Source organism: Periophthalmus magnuspinnatus, chromosome 9, assembly GCF_009829125.3.
Source record: "Periophthalmus magnuspinnatus isolate fPerMag1 chromosome 9, fPerMag1.2.pri, whole genome shotgun sequence".
In the NCBI taxonomy this organism is placed as follows: Eukaryota; Metazoa; Chordata; class Actinopteri; order Gobiiformes; family Gobiidae; genus Periophthalmus; species Periophthalmus magnuspinnatus.
The window spans coordinates 14,115,146-14,135,196 of NC_047134.1; the positions used below are offsets into that span (position 1 = coordinate 14,115,146).

The 20,051-nt window shown below is 40.3% G+C and overlaps 1 protein-coding gene across 1 annotated transcript in view; it reads right to left on the reverse strand.

Annotated features, from left to right (window-relative positions):
• Positions 1-20,051, reverse strand: part of LOC117376819 (GDNF family receptor alpha-2-like) — a 48,099-nt gene that overhangs the window by 10,060 nt on the left and 17,988 nt on the right. The window contains exons 4-6 of the mRNA XM_033973363.2: positions 12,290-12,665; positions 2,236-2,348; positions 1,272-1,412 (exon numbers count right to left, since the gene is read on the reverse strand). Of these exons, the coding sequence (XP_033829254.1) occupies positions 1,272-1,412; positions 2,236-2,348; positions 12,290-12,665 (630 nt within the window). The remainder of the gene's footprint in view (positions 1-1,271; positions 1,413-2,235; positions 2,349-12,289; positions 12,666-20,051) is intronic.

Here is a 20,051-nt window from a genome sequence, read left to right on the forward strand (position 1 = left end):
TTATCCACACAATAGAACATGTTAAGGCAACAGTGTCGTGGAGGTTTGATGACACCGCTCCACTCCTTCAGAGCATGGAATGAGTGAAAACGCATCTAACTACTTTGTCATACTGCAGTGGCCTGTGTACTTCTCATTCACTGTACAGGAGATATATTTTTTAGCTTTCTACTTTATTCCATTTGGCTGAAATCGGCTCCCTTTTATGACATTTTCCTCCACGAGGCATAAGCCCTTTAACTCTTGTAGATTGAAAAAGAAATTCACATGCAAATGGTTTCTTTTGTATTAAAGCCGTGCCCAAGGGATGGATGGTGGAGTGATAACCCATTACATGTTTCTCAGAGCCTAAGAACATCTCATTCCAACTAAATCAGTGTCCATGGATAACTTACAGCAAAGTGTAGCGGAGAAAGTTTCACTGGTAATTTGGGCCTCCTGTCTCCTTGTAAATCAAAACCGGACTTGAGGTGCACGGCCTTAATATGGACATGGTTGGATGTCAAAGAAGGGTGCACTAAACTAAACAGACCATCATTTGAAAAAAATCTGCAATAACCCCAGCCTTGGTAGACACATATTACCAAGTGTAAGAAAAGTTAAGTGCAGTTTTATATGACTATTTGCATATAGCAGACTGCAGAAATCTTGAACACTTAACAGTTACATTTTGTTGGTGATAACGTTTCCTCATCAGTATATTTGAACTGACCCATTGTTTAGATGAGCCCTGTTAAGAACATGGCTCCACTGCTGATCCCAATAGTCTGCTCAATCCGCTCACTTTTACCAGACTTGTTCAGATCATTTCACACCTCAGTCTTCACTACACAGCTAACCAACCTCGACAGTGGCAGCCATTGTTTTAGGTCTATCTGAAAAAAGCCTGAATAATGGAGAGTAAAATATCATGATCTTCCACCTATTTCTGAAAACTTATATGTGTCATTCAAAGGTCTATAAATGTATATGGAGCGTTAATGGTCAGTTTGATTACGGTGTGAATTATAACATAAATTCACGAGAACATGTCAGGCTCTCGCTCTCAGTTTTTCCATCTGCTGCCTCGTCATCTGTTTCCTATAACAACACACACACTGACAGAAAATCATTGAAGTTACATCAGATCAATGCTACATGTTTTTACATGACAGCAAGAGTAACTACTGCTGGACAGCTCTGTGTGTTCATCAATATTACATGACCAGCGGACCACTATCAGTTACTCTCATCTCTGCATACCCACTCATGTATATATAAAGATAGCTTACTTAGACAGGCGTTATGGGTGAAGTAGCGTAGGATCTTCATACACTCCTCTTCCTGGTTTCCACTGCCGTCGCATGTACAGGCCGGAGATACGATCCAATTTGAGAAGCTGCTGTTCACATAGTTTGGAGTCATCTCTGTCCCTGTGAGACGTCAGTGAAAAACAGTCACTAATGGACAATAATGGACTGCATTCATTATCATCACATTTGAGCCATCATTTTTTAAATGTAAATACACCTGTATTTGTCCTGGTTAGGGTCACCAAAGCACTGCACTCAAGCAAACAGTGAATGTTTTATGCTTTCACTGCTCGCTCTAGCACAAACACTAGTTTGATACCTGTCAGTGGATTTTACCTATGAATATTTTTATCATAATTACTGTGTATCAGATGTCTTTTTCTGACACAGCTCTCTTCATTTCGTCTTCGGGCTTGGGACTAACTCAAATCCTTATTAAAATTCTAATTTGGATTGATGCTGTGTTGCTCTATCTGTAAACCTGTTTTGCTTTGACAAATTACTTTTTTAAAATCCCGGCTTATCTAAATACCTCTTACATGTTTTAGTCTCAAATAGATGGCCATCACCTGTTTAATAAAGTAACGGTCTGCAGTACTGAAGGTCTCCAATTATCTCAAGGAGAACTCATGTCCCACTGATTAACTCTACAGGCACACGTTAAAATGTTTTGGAGAAGAGATTTAAATCATCTTTCATTAGGCCAAGTAAACACATGCCAGATTTGGGAGAAACAGTGTGCATCTATTTGTTTTCCTTGCAATGATTTTCCTATAAGCCTACAGGGTCAGCACAATAAAACACCAGCCTCCTTGTGTCTTGTGTGTTTGTGAAATTCAAATTGCTTCTTGACTGTTTATCTAGGCCTGGGACTTTAAAAACAGTATATATGTGGACTTGATTAAAATATAGTAGAGAACAAACAGACAAGCAAAGCACAAACCTATGAGACGTGCATAGGAGGCCAGACAGGCTTGGTGGTTTCCCTGGTTGGGGCAGTTGCTCACTGTGTGTTGAATCTCGGCGCAGTTGACGTAAAAATCCACCAGCCGTGACCTGCGCAGCAAACACAAATCGCAGTCAGATAAGCAGGTTTATCCTCTCCTACATGCATGTGTGAATTCAAAGCACTGGACCTGATTCTACTGGCACTGTTTGCTCTGACCAGCTGCCAATTGTACCCAGCATCAAACTGAGAAACTATAGGAAACATCTGCTTCTGATCCTCTACAGCAGGTGTGAAGAATACCAACCAGCTCTCTGCAGTGTCCTAACAAGCTATTTTCTGTCTTTTATTCTTGAAAACTATACAACTCTGGTCTTGTTTTTGGACATCAGAGCCACTTCCCCCAAATTCACTTTTCCCCAACCGGATAAAAATAGTATGTTTTGTTTCAGTGCATGTTTGTGATAAGAGCTGGGAAAGCCCTGAGGTGGCATTGCTAATCTTTTTAAGTAGCTTTATTGGGAGAAGTGCAAAGTTGCTCTGTCTGTACTGTTCACATCACGATTGCCCACACAAGTCCCAGAGTCTGCTGCATACTGAGTCATCCATGTGACCGATTCAGAGCTGAGTTCAAAGGTGCAGTGGCACACCTCCGGCATCGTGGCCACAAAGGAGAGCAGCGTCATGCAGAAACGTCCAATCTAACAAACAGGCAGCAACGATTTAGTCATTTTCTCCCAGTGACATTTTAGAGCTCACGTGGAGTGCTGTGATTAATAGTGACACTGGTTAATTAAGATAGAGGAATGAGCTGTTGAGCTGTTCTGGTGCTGTCATGGCCTTTGTTTGCCAAATTAAAACAAAACTTTGTATGTTCTGCTCAGTTTGTCAATTTACTTTTGTCAACAACAAAGTTATTTTTGGCTAATTCATAACAGACAAAGCTTCAGCTGTAGAATAGTAAGGTCACTACAAATACAGTTAAACTACCTATTTTAAATACTACTTATACACTGCCTGGCCACCTGGAATTAACTAAACAAATAGGTACGAGCCTCCAGTTGGTCAGGTCTAGGTTCAGCAACAGTCTGTGTTCAAAGAAGAATATACTGAATGACCAGGTTATTCCATCAATGGATTTTTTCTTCCCTGATGGCACGGGCATATTCCAAGATGACAATGCCAGGATTCACCGGGCTCAAATTGTGAAAGAGTGGTTCAGGAAGCACGAGACATCATTTTCACACATGGACTGTTCACCACAGAGTCCAGACCTTAACCCCATTGAGAATCTTTGGGATGTGCTGGAGAAGGCTTTGTGCAGCATCAGACTCTTTCATCATCAATGCAACATCTTGGTGAAAAATTAATGCAACACTGGATGGAAATAAATCTTGTGATATTGTAGAAGTGAAATCAAAACAATGCCACAACGAATGCGTGACGTAATCAAAGCTAAAGGAGGTGCAACGAAATATTAGAGTGTGTGACCTTTTTTTGGTGGCGACTTTTTTTTTTGCCAAATTGTTACTATAATTAGAATTTTACAATATACTGTAAATAGTTTCATTGCACATCTTCCAAACCAGGGTTTTGCTATGATCGTTGTCACTGGAGTTATAATGTGTGTTACAGAGCAAACTGTGCCGGCTCCTATAGACATTATATAGCTACATATATATCAGAGAGAAATAATAACCTTCATTCTTAAGGCAAACAACATGATAAGTGCTATTTCAGTTCTAAACTCTGGCTTGCAGTATAAATCCAGCTATTATAGTACATGTCTCTTCTTTGACTTCACTTTAATCAGCCTGTCACTCTTGTTACTCTAGGCTAATGTTGTATGATGAAGTAATGCTATATGTGTGTGCCCATGTCAGCTGCTGTCGTCCTGTATCTACACCGAGCGACTGTAGTGTGATGGTCCAGCCTCCAGCAGCTAACCCCACTCCGTTCATTACTCCACATTCATCTCCAGTCCTCCTCTTCCTCCTCCCTCTCCTCCTCCTCTTCCTTCTTCTTCTTTTTAAAATGAGCGGCTGTTACATGCTCCGCTCTGCTTTAGCCGTGCTTCACAAGGCAGCACGCTTATGCTTGCTCTGGCGTGGCTGACACAGACAGATATGCACCAACACAACAAACACGCAAATGCCATCTCTGTGGTAGTGAATGCTAATGTAGATAAAGAGGGGACAGAGCAGTACAAAGTTATCTGTCACTACACCTGTTTTCAAAGTACTTCACTGCTTTTGAATTGAGAAGAACATTTTACGTACGCGATAAAGAAATACAACAAGGTGAGTGAATGTTGCGCCTGGCGACTGCGCGACATTTATGTTTTTTGATTTCTCACAATGTTTGATGCTAACAAAGAATCACACATTTTGTCGGAAAAAGGCAAAGAGCAGAGAAGATTAAAGCGACGAACAAACGCCTGTGTTTCTTTTTAGAAGCGGAGCTCTCTCAGACAATGACGGCTTAAAAACAGTAATTTAAAGTTTAGAGAGGTGTCGTGAGTGTTCAGACAATGGTGTTCCAACACAGGGATGCAGCGCGTGCCACAGCTTCCACCGGCTTTCCATTATACCTCGGTGAAGCGCCACTCGCAGCTGAAATTACAGGCTGTCGAGCTCAACACAGTTTTATGGTCATTTCAGCCACTCAGACCCCGGGGGAAGTGGCAGGGGAGCCCCAGCTGAGGTAGACTTCTTTCAAGGCAACCTGACACTTTAAACACAGTGATTGGGTACAGCGTTGAGTGCCTGTCCATCCACTGTGGCAGTAATAGAAAACTAATGGCTTTTTATATGGATTCTTATTCCTATCACTGAGTGCTGTGACAAACAATGTGACTCAAATCAGATGATGTTAGTAGCACAAGCTGTTTCGCTGCCAAAGAGAGGAAGCAGTTACGCACTTCAGAGTCCTCTAATATCCTGCACTCTGCATTCAAACTATTGGAAATACTAATATACAGACTTCCCACTGCTATCTGCTAATAAGATTTGTACTTATGATAATTTCTGTTAACTGCCTTTTGCTCCTATCTGTTATCTGGTTCTTCTGTTAGAGAGCCATAGAGAGGCTGTATCGCTCACTCATCTTCTGGATGCATAACAATAACTGGCTCACGCTGACTGTAGACGTAATGGCAGTTACTACAAGAAGCAAATGAGAAAAACAAAGTCCATTCTGTTTGCGGTGCATTTGGCTCGCACTTCCTCCATCGGCATTATCGCGGCACTGCTCCTATTAGAGTCTTGTGGATGATGTTACCACTGATAATCATCTGAGCAATATCAAACTTAATGATGACGAACTTTGACCTCTCACTGAATCAATGAAAAAGGAACAAATAAGGACATGCTAAAATATAAATACACATGAAAATGACAGTGTTCTCACAGTTTTTTTTAATGTCGTCCAATGTCAATCAGTGATTTATTTTTGCAACGGCATTGTGGTTGAGGAATAGTAATACTGTGTAGAGTGTAAAGGTGTGTACTTTTCTGCAGGGTGGAGGGTGTTAATTCTTTGCCAGGATGGAAGGTGTTAATTGTTTGCCTGGATTGGTCCACAGCATGGCATTAAATGCATCACTCTCTCATTAATTCAGTTCTAGGTGTCTTTATTGCTAAAATGCCTTGAAAAACATGTACCTATGGGCTTGCCTCAGGACAGATTTGAACTGTAAATTGATCTGACAGTATTGTCTTCTTGTCTCCATGGAGATAGAAGTTTAAAGCCATACTGCAAACATTATAGGCAAAGCAATAACCTCTCAATCGAGACAAACAGGTAGTGGACAACAAAAGTTACAGTAGTAGTACACCATTAAGCAGTGTTAAACATCTGAATAAGAGGTTAATTTTAATTGCTTGTGTATTTTGTCTCACAGTGCTTTTGCTTGAGCACATAATTATTTTAGTATATTTTGCCAACCCAAGCTTGTCTCAAAATTGTCATGTGGCCTGTCACAGGCCTCAATGGGATACTCGGTCAATACTCTAAAAGGCCAGACAGATGGCATTTGGGCAAACAGCATGAATAGTTTAGCTTAGCTCGTAGCTCTGACACTGTGTTTTTGACCCTTTTGCTCTCCTGAGGATCGCAACAACTCCAGCAGACTTGACCTGCAGTTCATTATAAAACAGTGTCTATGTAAATACACTCACAATGACCTGCAATGCAATAAATTTAGACACTAGATATTGTTACACGTCTAGACCTCCTGCTGTAGAGCCCCCCTGAGTGCCGTGTGACTAAATTGAATACTACGTCAAGTATGGCACCCACACCAGCACCCCGCAACTCTGTATTTGGTATGAGTGAGTAGATTATTCAAGGTTATCTGAACTCCCTAAATACTCTTTGAACAAGACACACAGTCAGTCCACCGACAATGTGTAACTCAAACATGGAGTACAAATCTGCCCTAGAAAAAACACTCCAAAAGCTGGGATTCTTTTCATAGAAATTGATTATACATAATTAAAATCAACTCTTCTATAGCAAAGACTGAGACACATTGTCCTAAAATTGAAGGTTAGTAAGTTAGTGGTGCCCATTGAAAATCACAGAGCAGATGTTCCTCTTGTAAAGGGCTTCAGGCCTGCTGATAATATTTACATGAATAATTGATTGGAGCATTTAAGGAAGTGATTGTGGAAGGCAGGAGACAGTGGGTAATTATACTCTTTCATTTATGTCCTTAGAGACCAGAGTTTGGAAAGTACTGTTATTAAATGCAACAAATTTTTCCAACACGACTCCATTGAAGTTGTGGGAAGTAACATGATCCTTTTATATAATCTGTACCCGTTTATACCTCCTTTTTGGTAATAAAATCATTCACCTTTCAACTTTAAAATCGTATTAAAGGAGCTCTGTGTAACTTTTCTGCTGGGTTAGCTTCTTGTATTCGTGTATGTTATTGCAGTGTCTAAAATGTTCACAATGTTGCAATCAAAATTATCTACCGTGCTTGTTTTTAATGCTCAGAAATATCTTGGAAAAATATTTATCCTTAAAAATCGAACCTGTAAAAAATGAATTTGGTCTAATAGTCCGAATTGCTTGGAGAATTTAATGGCATACTATGGAACATTACAGACAAGTGAATAACGTCTCCCTGACTCTCCACCAAAACAGCTGTATATTCACAGTTAAATGATGCGACCAATCACTAAGTTATGTTTTGTTTTTCTATGCAAGATTCCACTAACATCGAACTTGAACTTTTGACAGTTTGTAATAAGTCCATTCCCTCCAGACACTTGTCCATCATATTGACCTCCCTCATACTGCCCTACTTCATCTACTACACACTTTCAGACTAAAGTGCATCGTGTAACTTCTGCGTCTTTATAATCCCAACATTTGATTAGTTTTTTCACATTATTTAAAGAGTGAGTGTGGTAAACCATTGATTCAGCACCATGGTTATGATCAATAAAACACAAACAATTAGCCTGACAGGAAGCGAAAGCCTATTCGCTGATAGAGAAGTCATCCATCTTACCTGTCCAGTCGACAAACTCTGCTGTTGGTATTGTATAATTAAAACCTGCCGCAATGAATAGCATTATTTCAGGTAATGAGGAGAAAGTGAGAAAAGTGATGATAAAAAGTACGTTTTGGCTTTAAAGTGCAGAGTACACTGTAAAAGAATGAACAAATGATTACAGTACATTTCAGTCAGCTGGTAGCAATCAATGTCATAATTCAGACAGGCACGGGACAAATAGACAATAAGCATGTGTATAATTATGTATTTGATGTGAAATATTTATGTTCATATTAAATATGATATATATACAACAATAGGCAGGTTTAGTGTTTCTGGCCCACACAGACTAAATAAAACACATGATAATACCTTAGCTGTTTTAGGTCAGCGCATGTTGTGAGCAGAACACCATTCAAAACTGGGTCAGCTACCCAGGTTATGCAGTGATCAATTCTCTCCCAGCTTCCCATGCACCTGAAAACCTGGAGTCCAGTAGCCTAACTTGCCCCGTAATGGTGGAGTATAAATCAAAGATAGAAGTGTTACATTGATCTATTTAGGAATCAATACTGCATACGACTCAATGCACTTCGGATTAAGCACAATCGAGCTGGTTTAGCATTGGGAGTTCTGTAAAGATGCGCCCCCATTCAGAAAAAGCATCTCCAAATATAGATCATTGTCACTCTGTGGACTCAGCAGCAGTCCCCGATGAATAGATGCAGGAACTATCAGAGGTGGTAGAGAGAGGAGGAATGCCAAATGAGATCATATGAAAACATCTTGTCTTTTGTACAAGAATGTGGCTCAGGGAAAGATTGTATAAAACATAAGAAATTCAAGAGTAACAAGTACAGGTATAGCTCTTTTTGTCTACACTGCTGTATCTCTAGAGGACGTCAACAACTGTTTCCATTGAGACCATAACAAAATCTGTTTGCACATATGCTGCCTATTATTAAAGCCAAAGCCAAATTTCTAAAACAATTACTGGGCCATTGACATAATTCTGGTTCCAAAGCAAAAATTCCTCCATGGCATCTGCTGTATTATTTGAAGTTCTCGCTAGTTTTCTCAGCACTGAATAAATGATAGCGGTATATATATTTAAGGACGTTTGAGTCTGGGAGTAAGCAGTGATGACCTCTTGTCCGTGAGATGGTGTTGTTATTGGGAGTTAACGGTTGACTTTGAGATGGCCATCGGAGGTTGATGAGGCTCCATAGGTGTGTGACCACTGACCCCAGCACACTGCAGTAGTTTTATGGCCCGGATCGATCTTACAGGCCTCCTCCCTATCCTCCCTTCTGCCTCATTATCTGCCTCTCTCTTGTCCTTCTACTACTGTCCTTAGTGTTAAGACGGAATGTGCAAAGGTGCCGTGTTTGGTGTCCTGTGGTACGAGCCTGACAATCACATGGTTTTATCAGCGCACCCATGGGAGATGACCAGGCCAAGGTGTTGGAGGAAGTGTGGAAGTCTGTTTAAAGACCAGCAGTAGCAGTAGCAGCAGTAGTAGCAGTAATAGTAGCAGCAGCAGCAGTAGTAGTAGCGGTTAAAGTCACAACATGAACTGCTTTTTGTTTGCTTGATGATAACAGTCATTTAGTACTTGCAAGATTTGTACTATTCAGATATTTTTCCCATACAGACTTGTGACTTAATCTCAGGTAATATTATTTCTGAAGTACCAATAACAGCTCATTAAGCACAATTTTTGGTTACTCTATCCAACTGCTTCAAGCTGAGCCTTTCAAGGTGGCATGGAACACCCTGCTATCTCTTTCTTAATCTTTATTAGCATAACAAATTAGTTTAAAATTAAATTTACCCAAACTGTTGTCACTCTGCAGGTGAAGAACAAATTAACAAAATGACACGCTGGTTAATGTGATGGATCAATTACTTTATCTGGCAATTTTAAAATGGCGGTCTTGCTGACGACTGCCCGGAGAATATGTAAAGAGGCGTTAGACCAGCCCGCTCCTTGCAGTAACAGCTCTATAATTGAGTGTTGGCCACATTGCGGTGCATGGATAATTCACTGTGTAAAGTAGACACAGGCAGGCATGCTCAAAGTACCTTCAGAGAGCCACCAGCATGTGTCCATTCTCTATAAGTGCACACATCGAGCTGTTGACCCCAGCAGGCCATCACAGATAATGAGCTCCAACGTTCTATTTCATCTTTCTCAATAAGGGGGTGCACACCACACACCCGAGGGGCAGAGGGGTCAAAGAAAGCACGCCAGCCTGAAAACAGATTACACAATACGGCCGAGCAGGTAATTATCAAGACAATCATAAATCGAAGGAGAAGCAATAGAGTTTCCCTACTTTAGCATTGTGCGGGCTGAATTTAGTGTTCATCGGAGGAAATTGGGTTTTTGCCATTAAGGCTAAATCTTCTCGGCTGCTCACCTGTATGGAAGCTAGACAAATGTAGCACACTATATAGTATACAAACAGAGTTTTAACAAAAGCAAAGCAATATACAAGCACCAACCCACTGCTCAAGTCCAATTTACACTTCATTTGCAATAGGAGGAAGTAGCAAGTCTGTTCACATACGTCAAAATGCTCTAATAAGCCAACTATCAAAAGAACCATCTAATTAAAGTGGACTGTGATGGCTGCAGTGACCAAAACAATGATATACCAGACACATGCTAATTTCTTGCATATTTCTAAACTTGCATTTTTTTTCCCCAAAACACTCTAGGAAACTTTTATAACTGCTGTGCCATCGTACCTCAAAACGCCAACTTTCAGAACAATGCAGCAAGTTAATTGACTGCTATAGAAAGCCAAAAGGTCCTCATTATACTTCACTATTTTTAGCACTGATCTCAGTTTGTTAAAGCCCATTAGCTTCATTAAAGAAGACTTAAAGTTTTCAAAGTAGTGCCACTTAATATACTTTAAAACTAATGGAGTGACCCCCGTAGTACATTTGGGGTGTAACGAGATCTGACAGTGTTGTATGTTGTACCTAGACTAGCGCTAACACAGGAAACATGTTACGGCTGGCTAGGTGAGAATTGAATCCAGCCACTTAAATTCAATAAGGGCTCCATGCAGACGGAGCGATCCACTAATGTTTTGTTCAGCTTAATTGAGCGTTGTCCCTTCAACTTAGCTTCACATCTTCATCATGTCTGTTTTAGCTTGCACTTCTAATTACTGCACTGGCAAAGTTACAGAAGGGAAGTGCTGCTATCGAGCTGTAACTAACCACAAAAAAATGCTACATACACACATTTTCTTTCCACATTTGAATAAAACAGAGGACATGTGAAAATTGTATGCTATATCTGTCATAGTTTGGTATAATGTGTTAAGTGTAAAAAATGCATTTGTTTGAAACTAAAACCAATTAAAATGTGAGCTGTGTATTTCTTCATTCTCTGTACCTTTGAGTTTCTGTAACATTTCACATTTAAGTTTCATTTATCATTTTACTAACTTTGCAACTCTAATAAAATTCCAAACCTGGATTGGATCTGGACAGAGTTAGTCTTATTATAGTCCATGTGTTGTTCTTCTGCTCTGACCATAGACTGTAAATCTAAATGATCATACCTAACCTGTTAGCCGCTGCGTTCCAAATAGGAAGTGATCATGGGCACGCTTCTGGCTCCATTGACTCTGGCTCCATTTCACTTTACATTAGAAAACTGTCGCCCCTCTCTCTGTAACTGCTGCTGTCAGGCTCATCATTTTTGGTCTTAAAAGGTTCGTATTAACACGCTCTACATGATCCTGAGGGTTTTATTTCGCGATTGTGTAACTCAAGATATGAACATTAATAAGAGACAAATCAGCTGTCTTCTTTCCGCAAGGTCGCTCCCACTAGAGTTAGCAACAGGTTTGATTGCTAAACCAGTGGTGCAGGCGGGAAGGGGCATCACCTTCAACAGCTTTGCTCCAGATTGGCTCTTTGGTTGCTATGATACTTGTGGTCAAAATTCCAAATATGGATCTCAGCTCCAGATTCGCCCCTATAACTGCTCTGGCCTCGATGAGCTTCATTTGACTGGAGCCGAACTGGGTGGACTAAGTGAGTACACTCACTTAGTCCACCCACTTTATAGAGTCTATGCTCTCGACTGACAAATTTTGATTTGGTGCAATCTCACTTGTACAAAATCAACATATATTCATATTTGTTCATGGGCTTAGATAGCTCTATACTTCTAGGTTGTATTTTTTCTAAATGTTTTAGAAATACTGGGCTAAACCATAGATTAGGGCTGTGCAATTAATACAATTTTAACCAAGATCAAGATTCATGTCATGTCTGATGCTGATGGGTCTTTTTAATTGAGAGTTCCACAGCCATTTCTCTGTCAGTAAAAGCCTGATGCTTGAAGCAGGGTTCAGACTTTGTTAAATGGCAATGAATAAAAGTGTAATGTTTATGTTTTTTAACAAAATCTATATTTAAAGCCACCTCTATGTTTTCTTTGCCCACCTCTATCATAGAGTAAAACAACAATATAAAAAGTAAAACAAGCCCTTAATCAGTGAGTGTTCTCACCTGCACAGAGAGTCCAGTCGACACACCCGTTGCAGCTCCAGACAGTTGGGTTTGACCTTCTCTTTGTAGGAGCAATCGGGCACAATGGTCTGCCTGCGCCGTTCAGCACAGCCCTCTGTCTGACAAGGGCAGAAGAGCAGGCGGTGGCTGTACTCGGCAGGGACGCGGTCCAGGAACACGCGCAGAGCTTTGTGGCAGCGCTTCTTGTTGCATGTGTCTCCTTTGGGGTCCTCCTTGCTACAGGTGGCGATGTAGGCTGAGCGGTGCTTCTTACAGTTGCTGTTGAGGTTGCAGTCTTTGGCGGCGTTCAGACAGGGGTTACAGGTTCTGTCGGCCTCGGGGCAGAAGGAGCCTTTAGGGGCCACCGTGAGCATGCCTGCCATAACACAAACAGACAGACAGAGCACCAGGTTTAAAAATAATGCACAGTACTGGAACAGACACTTACATTAGTTTGTGTATTTGATTAAATGAAACAAAATCTATGTGTTGGCCCTCGAACTCAACATCATCCATCTGATAAGATTTGCAGTGGAGTTAGCTGCAAAGGAAGATCAATAAAACAATAATCCTAACGTCTGAGCCAGAGGGAGAGTGCATTGTAAATGTGAGAACACTGAGCACTGGAGAATGCAGTAGATTCTTCAATATCTCGTACATGTGTACTGTGCTCTTTCTTCAGCAAACAAACTGTGTGTCATTCACCAGAGGAAAGTCACCTCCTCCTCTCATAGACAACTCCATTATTATTATTTTTGTCTTTCCTTTACTGTCAACAACTTCATTCATTTGAACAATGGCATTACATCATATGGTTATCATCTTAAGCACCTTAAAAAAATGTTGATATGTGTTTGATTTTATAATGCAATAGACAAGTTTTACAATGTTTGTTGCATTGGCAGATTTTTGCTTATGTAATGAATCACTATAAAAATAACATCATCAAACTCACTTATAGTACAATCATATAACGTACTGTATCACCAGTGATAATGGCAGCTATCTAAGCTGTTGAAATATATTTATTTCGATACATATTGTAATAAAGCTTGAATGTTTGGGTAGAATACAAATTAACCTGTGGATGAGATAATTTCTTGCCACAATGGAAGGCTTCAGTAACACTATGACTCTGTCTAATCCACTTTGAATGAATTGTTGAAGCAGAAGATTGAGTCTTCCTCCAGAGGAATCACAGACTGTGGGCTTGCTCTGGCCCTCGCAGCACATCCTGTTTGTAGCAAATAATTGATGCATTTGGATGTTATACTTGAGTTGTACACAAGCATCTCTTTCTCACATGCATCAGTAATATACTCCTATTCACCAGTGGCACCTTTCTTGTCTCCCACTGTTATTAGAGAACTTAACCTCCCCACCCTGAAGATAATGATATTTCAGAGGTCGTAGAGCCATCGCGACACGGACAGAAATTCATCTCTTATTCAACACATCCAATCTCTGAGTGTGTCTATCAGGCGGCCTGCAGCTGGACACACGCATTTATTCTGAGGGCCCTGCCAGAGGTGCACAGACTGCTTCCAACTGGGCATTATCAATCCTGGAAATGGCTGCATATGAAACACACCACGTGCACAACCAAAGACCAAATATGCAAACCTGATAGTGGTCTTTTGATTTTGTACATGTCATTTACAACTATGAACATCCAAGTCATTTTTATTTTCACATTATGTTCTGTAAAGATAGTGTGTTTATGCCATACAGTGTGGCATGATCATATCTGTCTCTATTTTAGATGATGCTGCCAGGCCAAGTTGCATGTCATGGATATTTAATAAGACATTTCCATTTTATTTTGGAAAATCTAAATATGGCTTAATGTGTTGTTCTTATTGTTTTGTTTTTCTTATTATTTTTAATAAATGGTTAGTATTAAGTAATTTATTTCATGTCATTCTTAAATTGGTTTGAATCATGTTTCTGATGGCTCCATTACAGTTGATTATGCTGAAGGGCATCTGACTAAAAACGGAGTAGTTTCTCCATCATCTCATTCATGTTTTTTTTTATTATTATTATTTGTGTTTCCAAGATAAATAGAGTGTGCTGCCAACTTAATATTCATTGGTGTTTGTCATTAGGGAAAAACTCCATCTGTATCCAAATATTGAAGAAATTAACTTTTTATTTCATGTGATAAAATAAGACATCATTCCTTTAATCAAATCTTTACCCTGCTGCTCTCTGAGGGGAGCCGATAAATGCTTTGAAACAGATGTCGGAAAACATTTTCAGCCTTGCAGGATTGTTGATTTAATTTGTCAGTGCGACAGTTACACACATCACATCTTATGGACAAGATTCAACACAATTAGCCTGCCTTGTCTAGTGGGAGCAACTTGAATACGCCATGATTGCACCCATTGCTGAATGGATTTGCAGATATGAATTTGGACTTGTTTTTTTTTTTTCTTTCTAGTCAAAACTGGGCCAGGGAGAAGAAGCTATGGGCAGCTATGGGTCCAGCTGGAGGAGAGGTTAGCGGGTTAGCGCTTGTCCAGTTGTTGAGGCTACGTTGATGGATTGCAGTTTGGAAATCTCCCTTGGCCATCTGCAGCCTCTAATGTGAGCCGCTGGGGGGTCTGGGATGAAAAAGAAAATAAGAGAAGGATGAGCTACGAAGATTTATCTGACCAAGCACGGGCTACAGCCGCTTCCGAGCCAGCCGTAAGGTCGGCTTTTTACTACCTATGATTGGAGAGCTGAGATTGAATTTGGTGCTCAACCCAAAAAGATGTCCTGGGGTGAAACATAAGATCCAAAGCTCACTTGAGGCCTCTTTGCTCCGACATGTACACAAACAGGAAGGATGCAGCCAGAAGGGAAATGCGGGATAGTATTACCCACTTGTAATTGATTTTCTAAGTGTATGACAATAAAGGTTTTCAGAAAACATATCGTCATATAATATAAGCAGAAAGCTGTTGATAAGCTAATGGCTGGAGAAGAAGTACAAAATGGAAAAAGCTGGTGGAGAGGAGAGAAGGCTTGAGCAGTTGATTACACGCTGATACAAAGATGAAATGAGAGGACACAGACAACAGATTGGACAGCCACTTACAGACGCTAGAGGGTTTTCAATTAGTCCAGGCCTAATTCAGGAAAGATGTGCGACTCTTGCTCGGTGTAATTAACCCTGCCCATCAGCGGTGTAATCAGCAGCCGAGTGCATCACAATAACCTACACACATTCATTTACCTCTGCGCTGTATGAGAAGTGTATAAATTAAAGCATGGCCACGAGATTAATGTGTTAGAGAAATCCCATTTTGGTCCTGCATCTAAGGCACTTACTGCTAGCTTAGTCCTTGTCATCCCTGCCTATGTAGTCAGAGGTATAATACTCCCTACAATGCAAGCGTAGCCAGACTGGACTCTGCTAGACTGGAGTGGACGACATGCCTCTTCTCTTCAAGTCTCGGGCTACTACAATTTATTCTACAACATAATGGAGTCCACCAACACTCAACAATTAGTGTCCTTTGTGTCTAGTGAATAATGGGGGTTTGGTGCAATACTGTAGTCGCCGAGGAGTCTGCAAGCAACAAATAAGTCACGCCATAGGGACATATGCATCTTGTTAATGTGACTCAGACACAGATCTAAAACAAGTTTACACACACGCACGCAGCTATTGAAACACACACAGCTAATGAAATATTAAATACAGAAAGTTACAAAGAGGTTAGCGGACACAGTAAAGTCATTTTTCATTGTCTGTGTGTAATTAATAAACAGGTTAAATTGCTACTTACACGTTTGCTAAAGTTAATGTTATATGCACAGTTTTATTCTGGGACCAATTCTGGACATATCTACTATAAGAAAGTATAATTAACACCCAGGGAACTATATTTCAGTTGTTTAGTTGTACTTGTCTGCTGTGACGACATATGCTGTGTATTACATGGACTTACACCAACATATGTCTAGTGAAACTGGGCAGTATTCATACGTATAACTCAACAGGTAGGCCTTGAATGAATGGATAACATGTCCCAGATTAAAGGGCCCTGATGGCGCTTTTTCTCACTCTATGTTATAGTGTTGTTACCTCATCACAAACATACCTGGAGTTGTGTTTTGTTTCATTCACACATGTTGAACTCCACTCCACTGCGTTTTTAAACTCCATACACCTTCAAAAGAATCACTCAGATAATTTCAGCCCTGTAATTTCAATCTCTACAAAACAAAACTAAAGGTAAAAGGAGCTGTTAACTTGAAAACTACCGCTCCATGACATCTATGACAAGAAGAACAGAGCATTTTGAGCTTTGGAGATGTAAACAGACTAATAAACCAGAGTTACTCAAACATATGTGAATGTCAGTTTTGTGTAATATAGAACATTTTAGGTTAGAAATTCCCAACAGGCCACTTCCATTGGACACGTGAAATGACCAGATGACTGTTAAATTACTGCTTGTTTATTGTATCCATCAGTTTAATAATAGGTCATTTTACTGTCAAATATTTAAGCTGCATTAAAGACAACAAAAATTGTAAACTAGAATGACTAAAATAATACAGTTTTTAAAAATGTTTGTCATATAAGGCTGAAATATTACAGTTTGACACTGCCACTGGAATATTTATGTACAAAATAATCATAAAGGTTATCTTACTGTAGCAAGTATCTATAGCAATCTATGTTTAAGTCAACAAAAACCTTATTTCAAATGCATTAAGCATTTTCCTCATATTCATCCACTTAAGCTCTGTCCACCCATTGATGTACTTTTGTGTAATCCATGTATTTGGCAGCAAATAGCTTTTTAATATGGCTCTCTGCTCTTTTGGCATCATAAATTAGACCCATTGGTGGTAATGTAGTGGAAATAACTGCCTTATTTTAGCACATATAGCACACAGAAATAAAATTAGCTAAGAGCAGGCCCCCAGGGAGGACAGAGCAGAGGAATAAAGAGAGGTGAGGGTGCGGTACAATGCACAAATGAAAGGGCGGAGATGGATAACGCATTCAGGTCGGATTTGGATGTTTTTTCCATACTTAACACTTGGTACCCTCCTACCGCCGTAATTGCTCTCCGTCAGCCTAATTTGAATTCTGCTTTTCATATATCATCCTGTACTCCAGGGACGCTGCATTGCACAGGGTGGTTCAGTCCGGGTTAGGAAGAGGCTCTTGGCTGCGGCTATGTTCCCAGTAATTAGGAAAGGTGCCAAAGTTTGGATTTAATACAGCCCTGGGTAAGTGTGCACGAGCTTGTTAGGGAAGTCTTTAGTCTGGACCCTGAGGAGCATGTCAAGCATTTCTGTGTCAAAGGCCTCATCAGTCATTAGCTCTGTACTGTGTCGCAGCAGGCTTAAATACAAGGGCTAAAGGCTTGGGGAGGATAGCACATCATCTGCTCGTAAGCTTTAGCACAGTCAGGTGTTAGCAGACAAAGAAATGCAGAGAGTATGATGAGAATGGTTAAATAAGACAAAAAAGATGCAAAAGAGGCCTGCACATGGTAGAGCTGAGAGGAAGTGAAATATTTGCTCATGTGGGAATAAATGGGTGCAATGACAAGGCAGCAAGAAGTGAGGGGAACTGTCCAATGTAATCGTAATCCTAAACGCACATCAGAGCGTGAACATTACATGCCTCATAGAGATTCAAAAACAGTCTTCAGCGCTAATGTAAGACACACACAGACTTAGACAAGATCAGCCTTTCTTATTGTTAATTACACAGCCCCTGAGCTAAACTTAAATTCCAGCCAGGGGTCAGTCACATGCTTGTCTAAAACCTGCACAAATGCAGCGGGCTGTGTCAAGAATGTAACTGAACAGAGAAAAGAAGCATATACTCTCTCTTGCACTATACTGCAGCCAAGTCACTGCATTTGTGGATTATTCACTGCAGTTTAATTCAAACTTGGAAAATGCTGACGACTCTGATACGTGAGCTCAAAACACAGGCCCTCATTACTGACCCACTGAGGGACAAGTTGTGGCTGAGTGAAACAAGAAAATTCACATAGGATAATGAACCATGTAAACAAGGTAATGATAATACATGCAGCCACCACCTCACGCACTCTGAGAAGCAATCTGTGGTCCGGATTGAACCTGATTAAAGTGTATTTTACATACACAGGAGATCCATTGTTTGCCTAAGTAATAGCATTTGTTATGAGTACAGTGCTGAAATGTCAAACATTTGAGCAGCATGCTGAGCACGACTGTTGCACTGGTGCCTTTAGCTGCTGTAGAAATCGCTTTCTGGATTTAATTGGATGGTGGGCACACTGAGCAGCAAGGTGAGAGGCTTATGCTAGGAGTTAGGAGGTCTAACTAAGGCATGTTAAAGCGGGTACCTGGAGGGACCCTGATGTCGGACTCTATGCTGGCCTCTGCTCCTAATAAGTTAATTAGCTGAGCACTGGGTCAAAAGAACAGGCTGCATTTCATGTGGAGCATATTAACAATTACACTGAATGATATCGCAGCAGACAGCTTGTAATATGGCGTTCAGTCAGGCCTTGGTAAGTCTGCGTCCTTCAAATATAAAGGATGTAGATAGCCTTATTGATTCCAGCAGAGTTATCTTATGCATTTTTACTTCTAAATTATGATTACAACTGTGAGAGTATGTTCTCTTTCTGTTCGTTATGGCTACTAGGACAGAGAGAAAGAAATGGAGAAAGGAAGCTGAACTTCTAACTATGACTTTAATAGTCTGAAACACATTATTTCAAACATTCTAAATAACACCACTAAATATTTTGTTAGATGTTGTTGTTTGTAATCGTTACTGCAACTTTTCTCTTTTATATAATGACATAAAAAACACTGAAATTGCCTGGCTCTATCGGTCACACCTACTTAATGCTAACAATCTGCTCACAAAACAAGAAAATAAGGGCAGAAAGAAGCCAAACACAGCTCCTGCCAAAGAGCGTTAAACAAGCCCAAAAGAGTTTCTCATCTGAGGCGCTTTTTGTTGCATCTTTTTGTTGAGTTTGGTTCGATCCCCACAGGAGCAACTCATTTGATTATAGCTGAAATGATGAATAACATTTACTCACTACTCTCAGGTGCTCTCTCTGCAAATCAAAAAGTTGTTAACAAGTTTCTTTCGGCTACACATTTGAATAATAGCCCCTCTTAGGCCACAGAATGGTCCCTTGATTACAAAGCCTCATCTGCAGTTCTTCAGTGTTTAAACTTTTACTTTTTAGTGAAGCAGATGGATTTTTGACATTTGCGTCTTGACTTGTACGAGATTCCAATTATGAATAGTTTGCACAAATGCCATTTTTTGTTGTTATCTCCCTTGTTCCTTCAGTTTGGGTGGTTCCTTTGAGGTTACAGCGTCAGAAGTTGATAAGAAAATGGTCTATTGTTGAAGTGTCTTTGTTTCTCTTTAATGGCTTCCTCTGAGGCAGTGGTGGCTGAATGTCACAGTATTGGCCTAATGTTTAATCTTTTAATTTCTTCTGCAGGAACAGATGAATGAGGCTCCTGTGGCAGTCGGGGACCAAAACACGATGCCACGTTCTTTTATATTCTTCACTTAAGAGTGTGCTGAAAATGATGCGTGTGAGAGGATGATGGGAAGGATGAAGGGCTAAGCAGTGACTGAGCAGTGGGATAGTTTTTGTTTGTCCCACAGAACCAAAGAGAACGTGTCAGCATTCACCTCCAATCTTGCTCTCTAAAACGTTCAAATCACGCTAGAAATCTAGGGGTAATAATGAGCTTTAATGGGCACATTAAATCA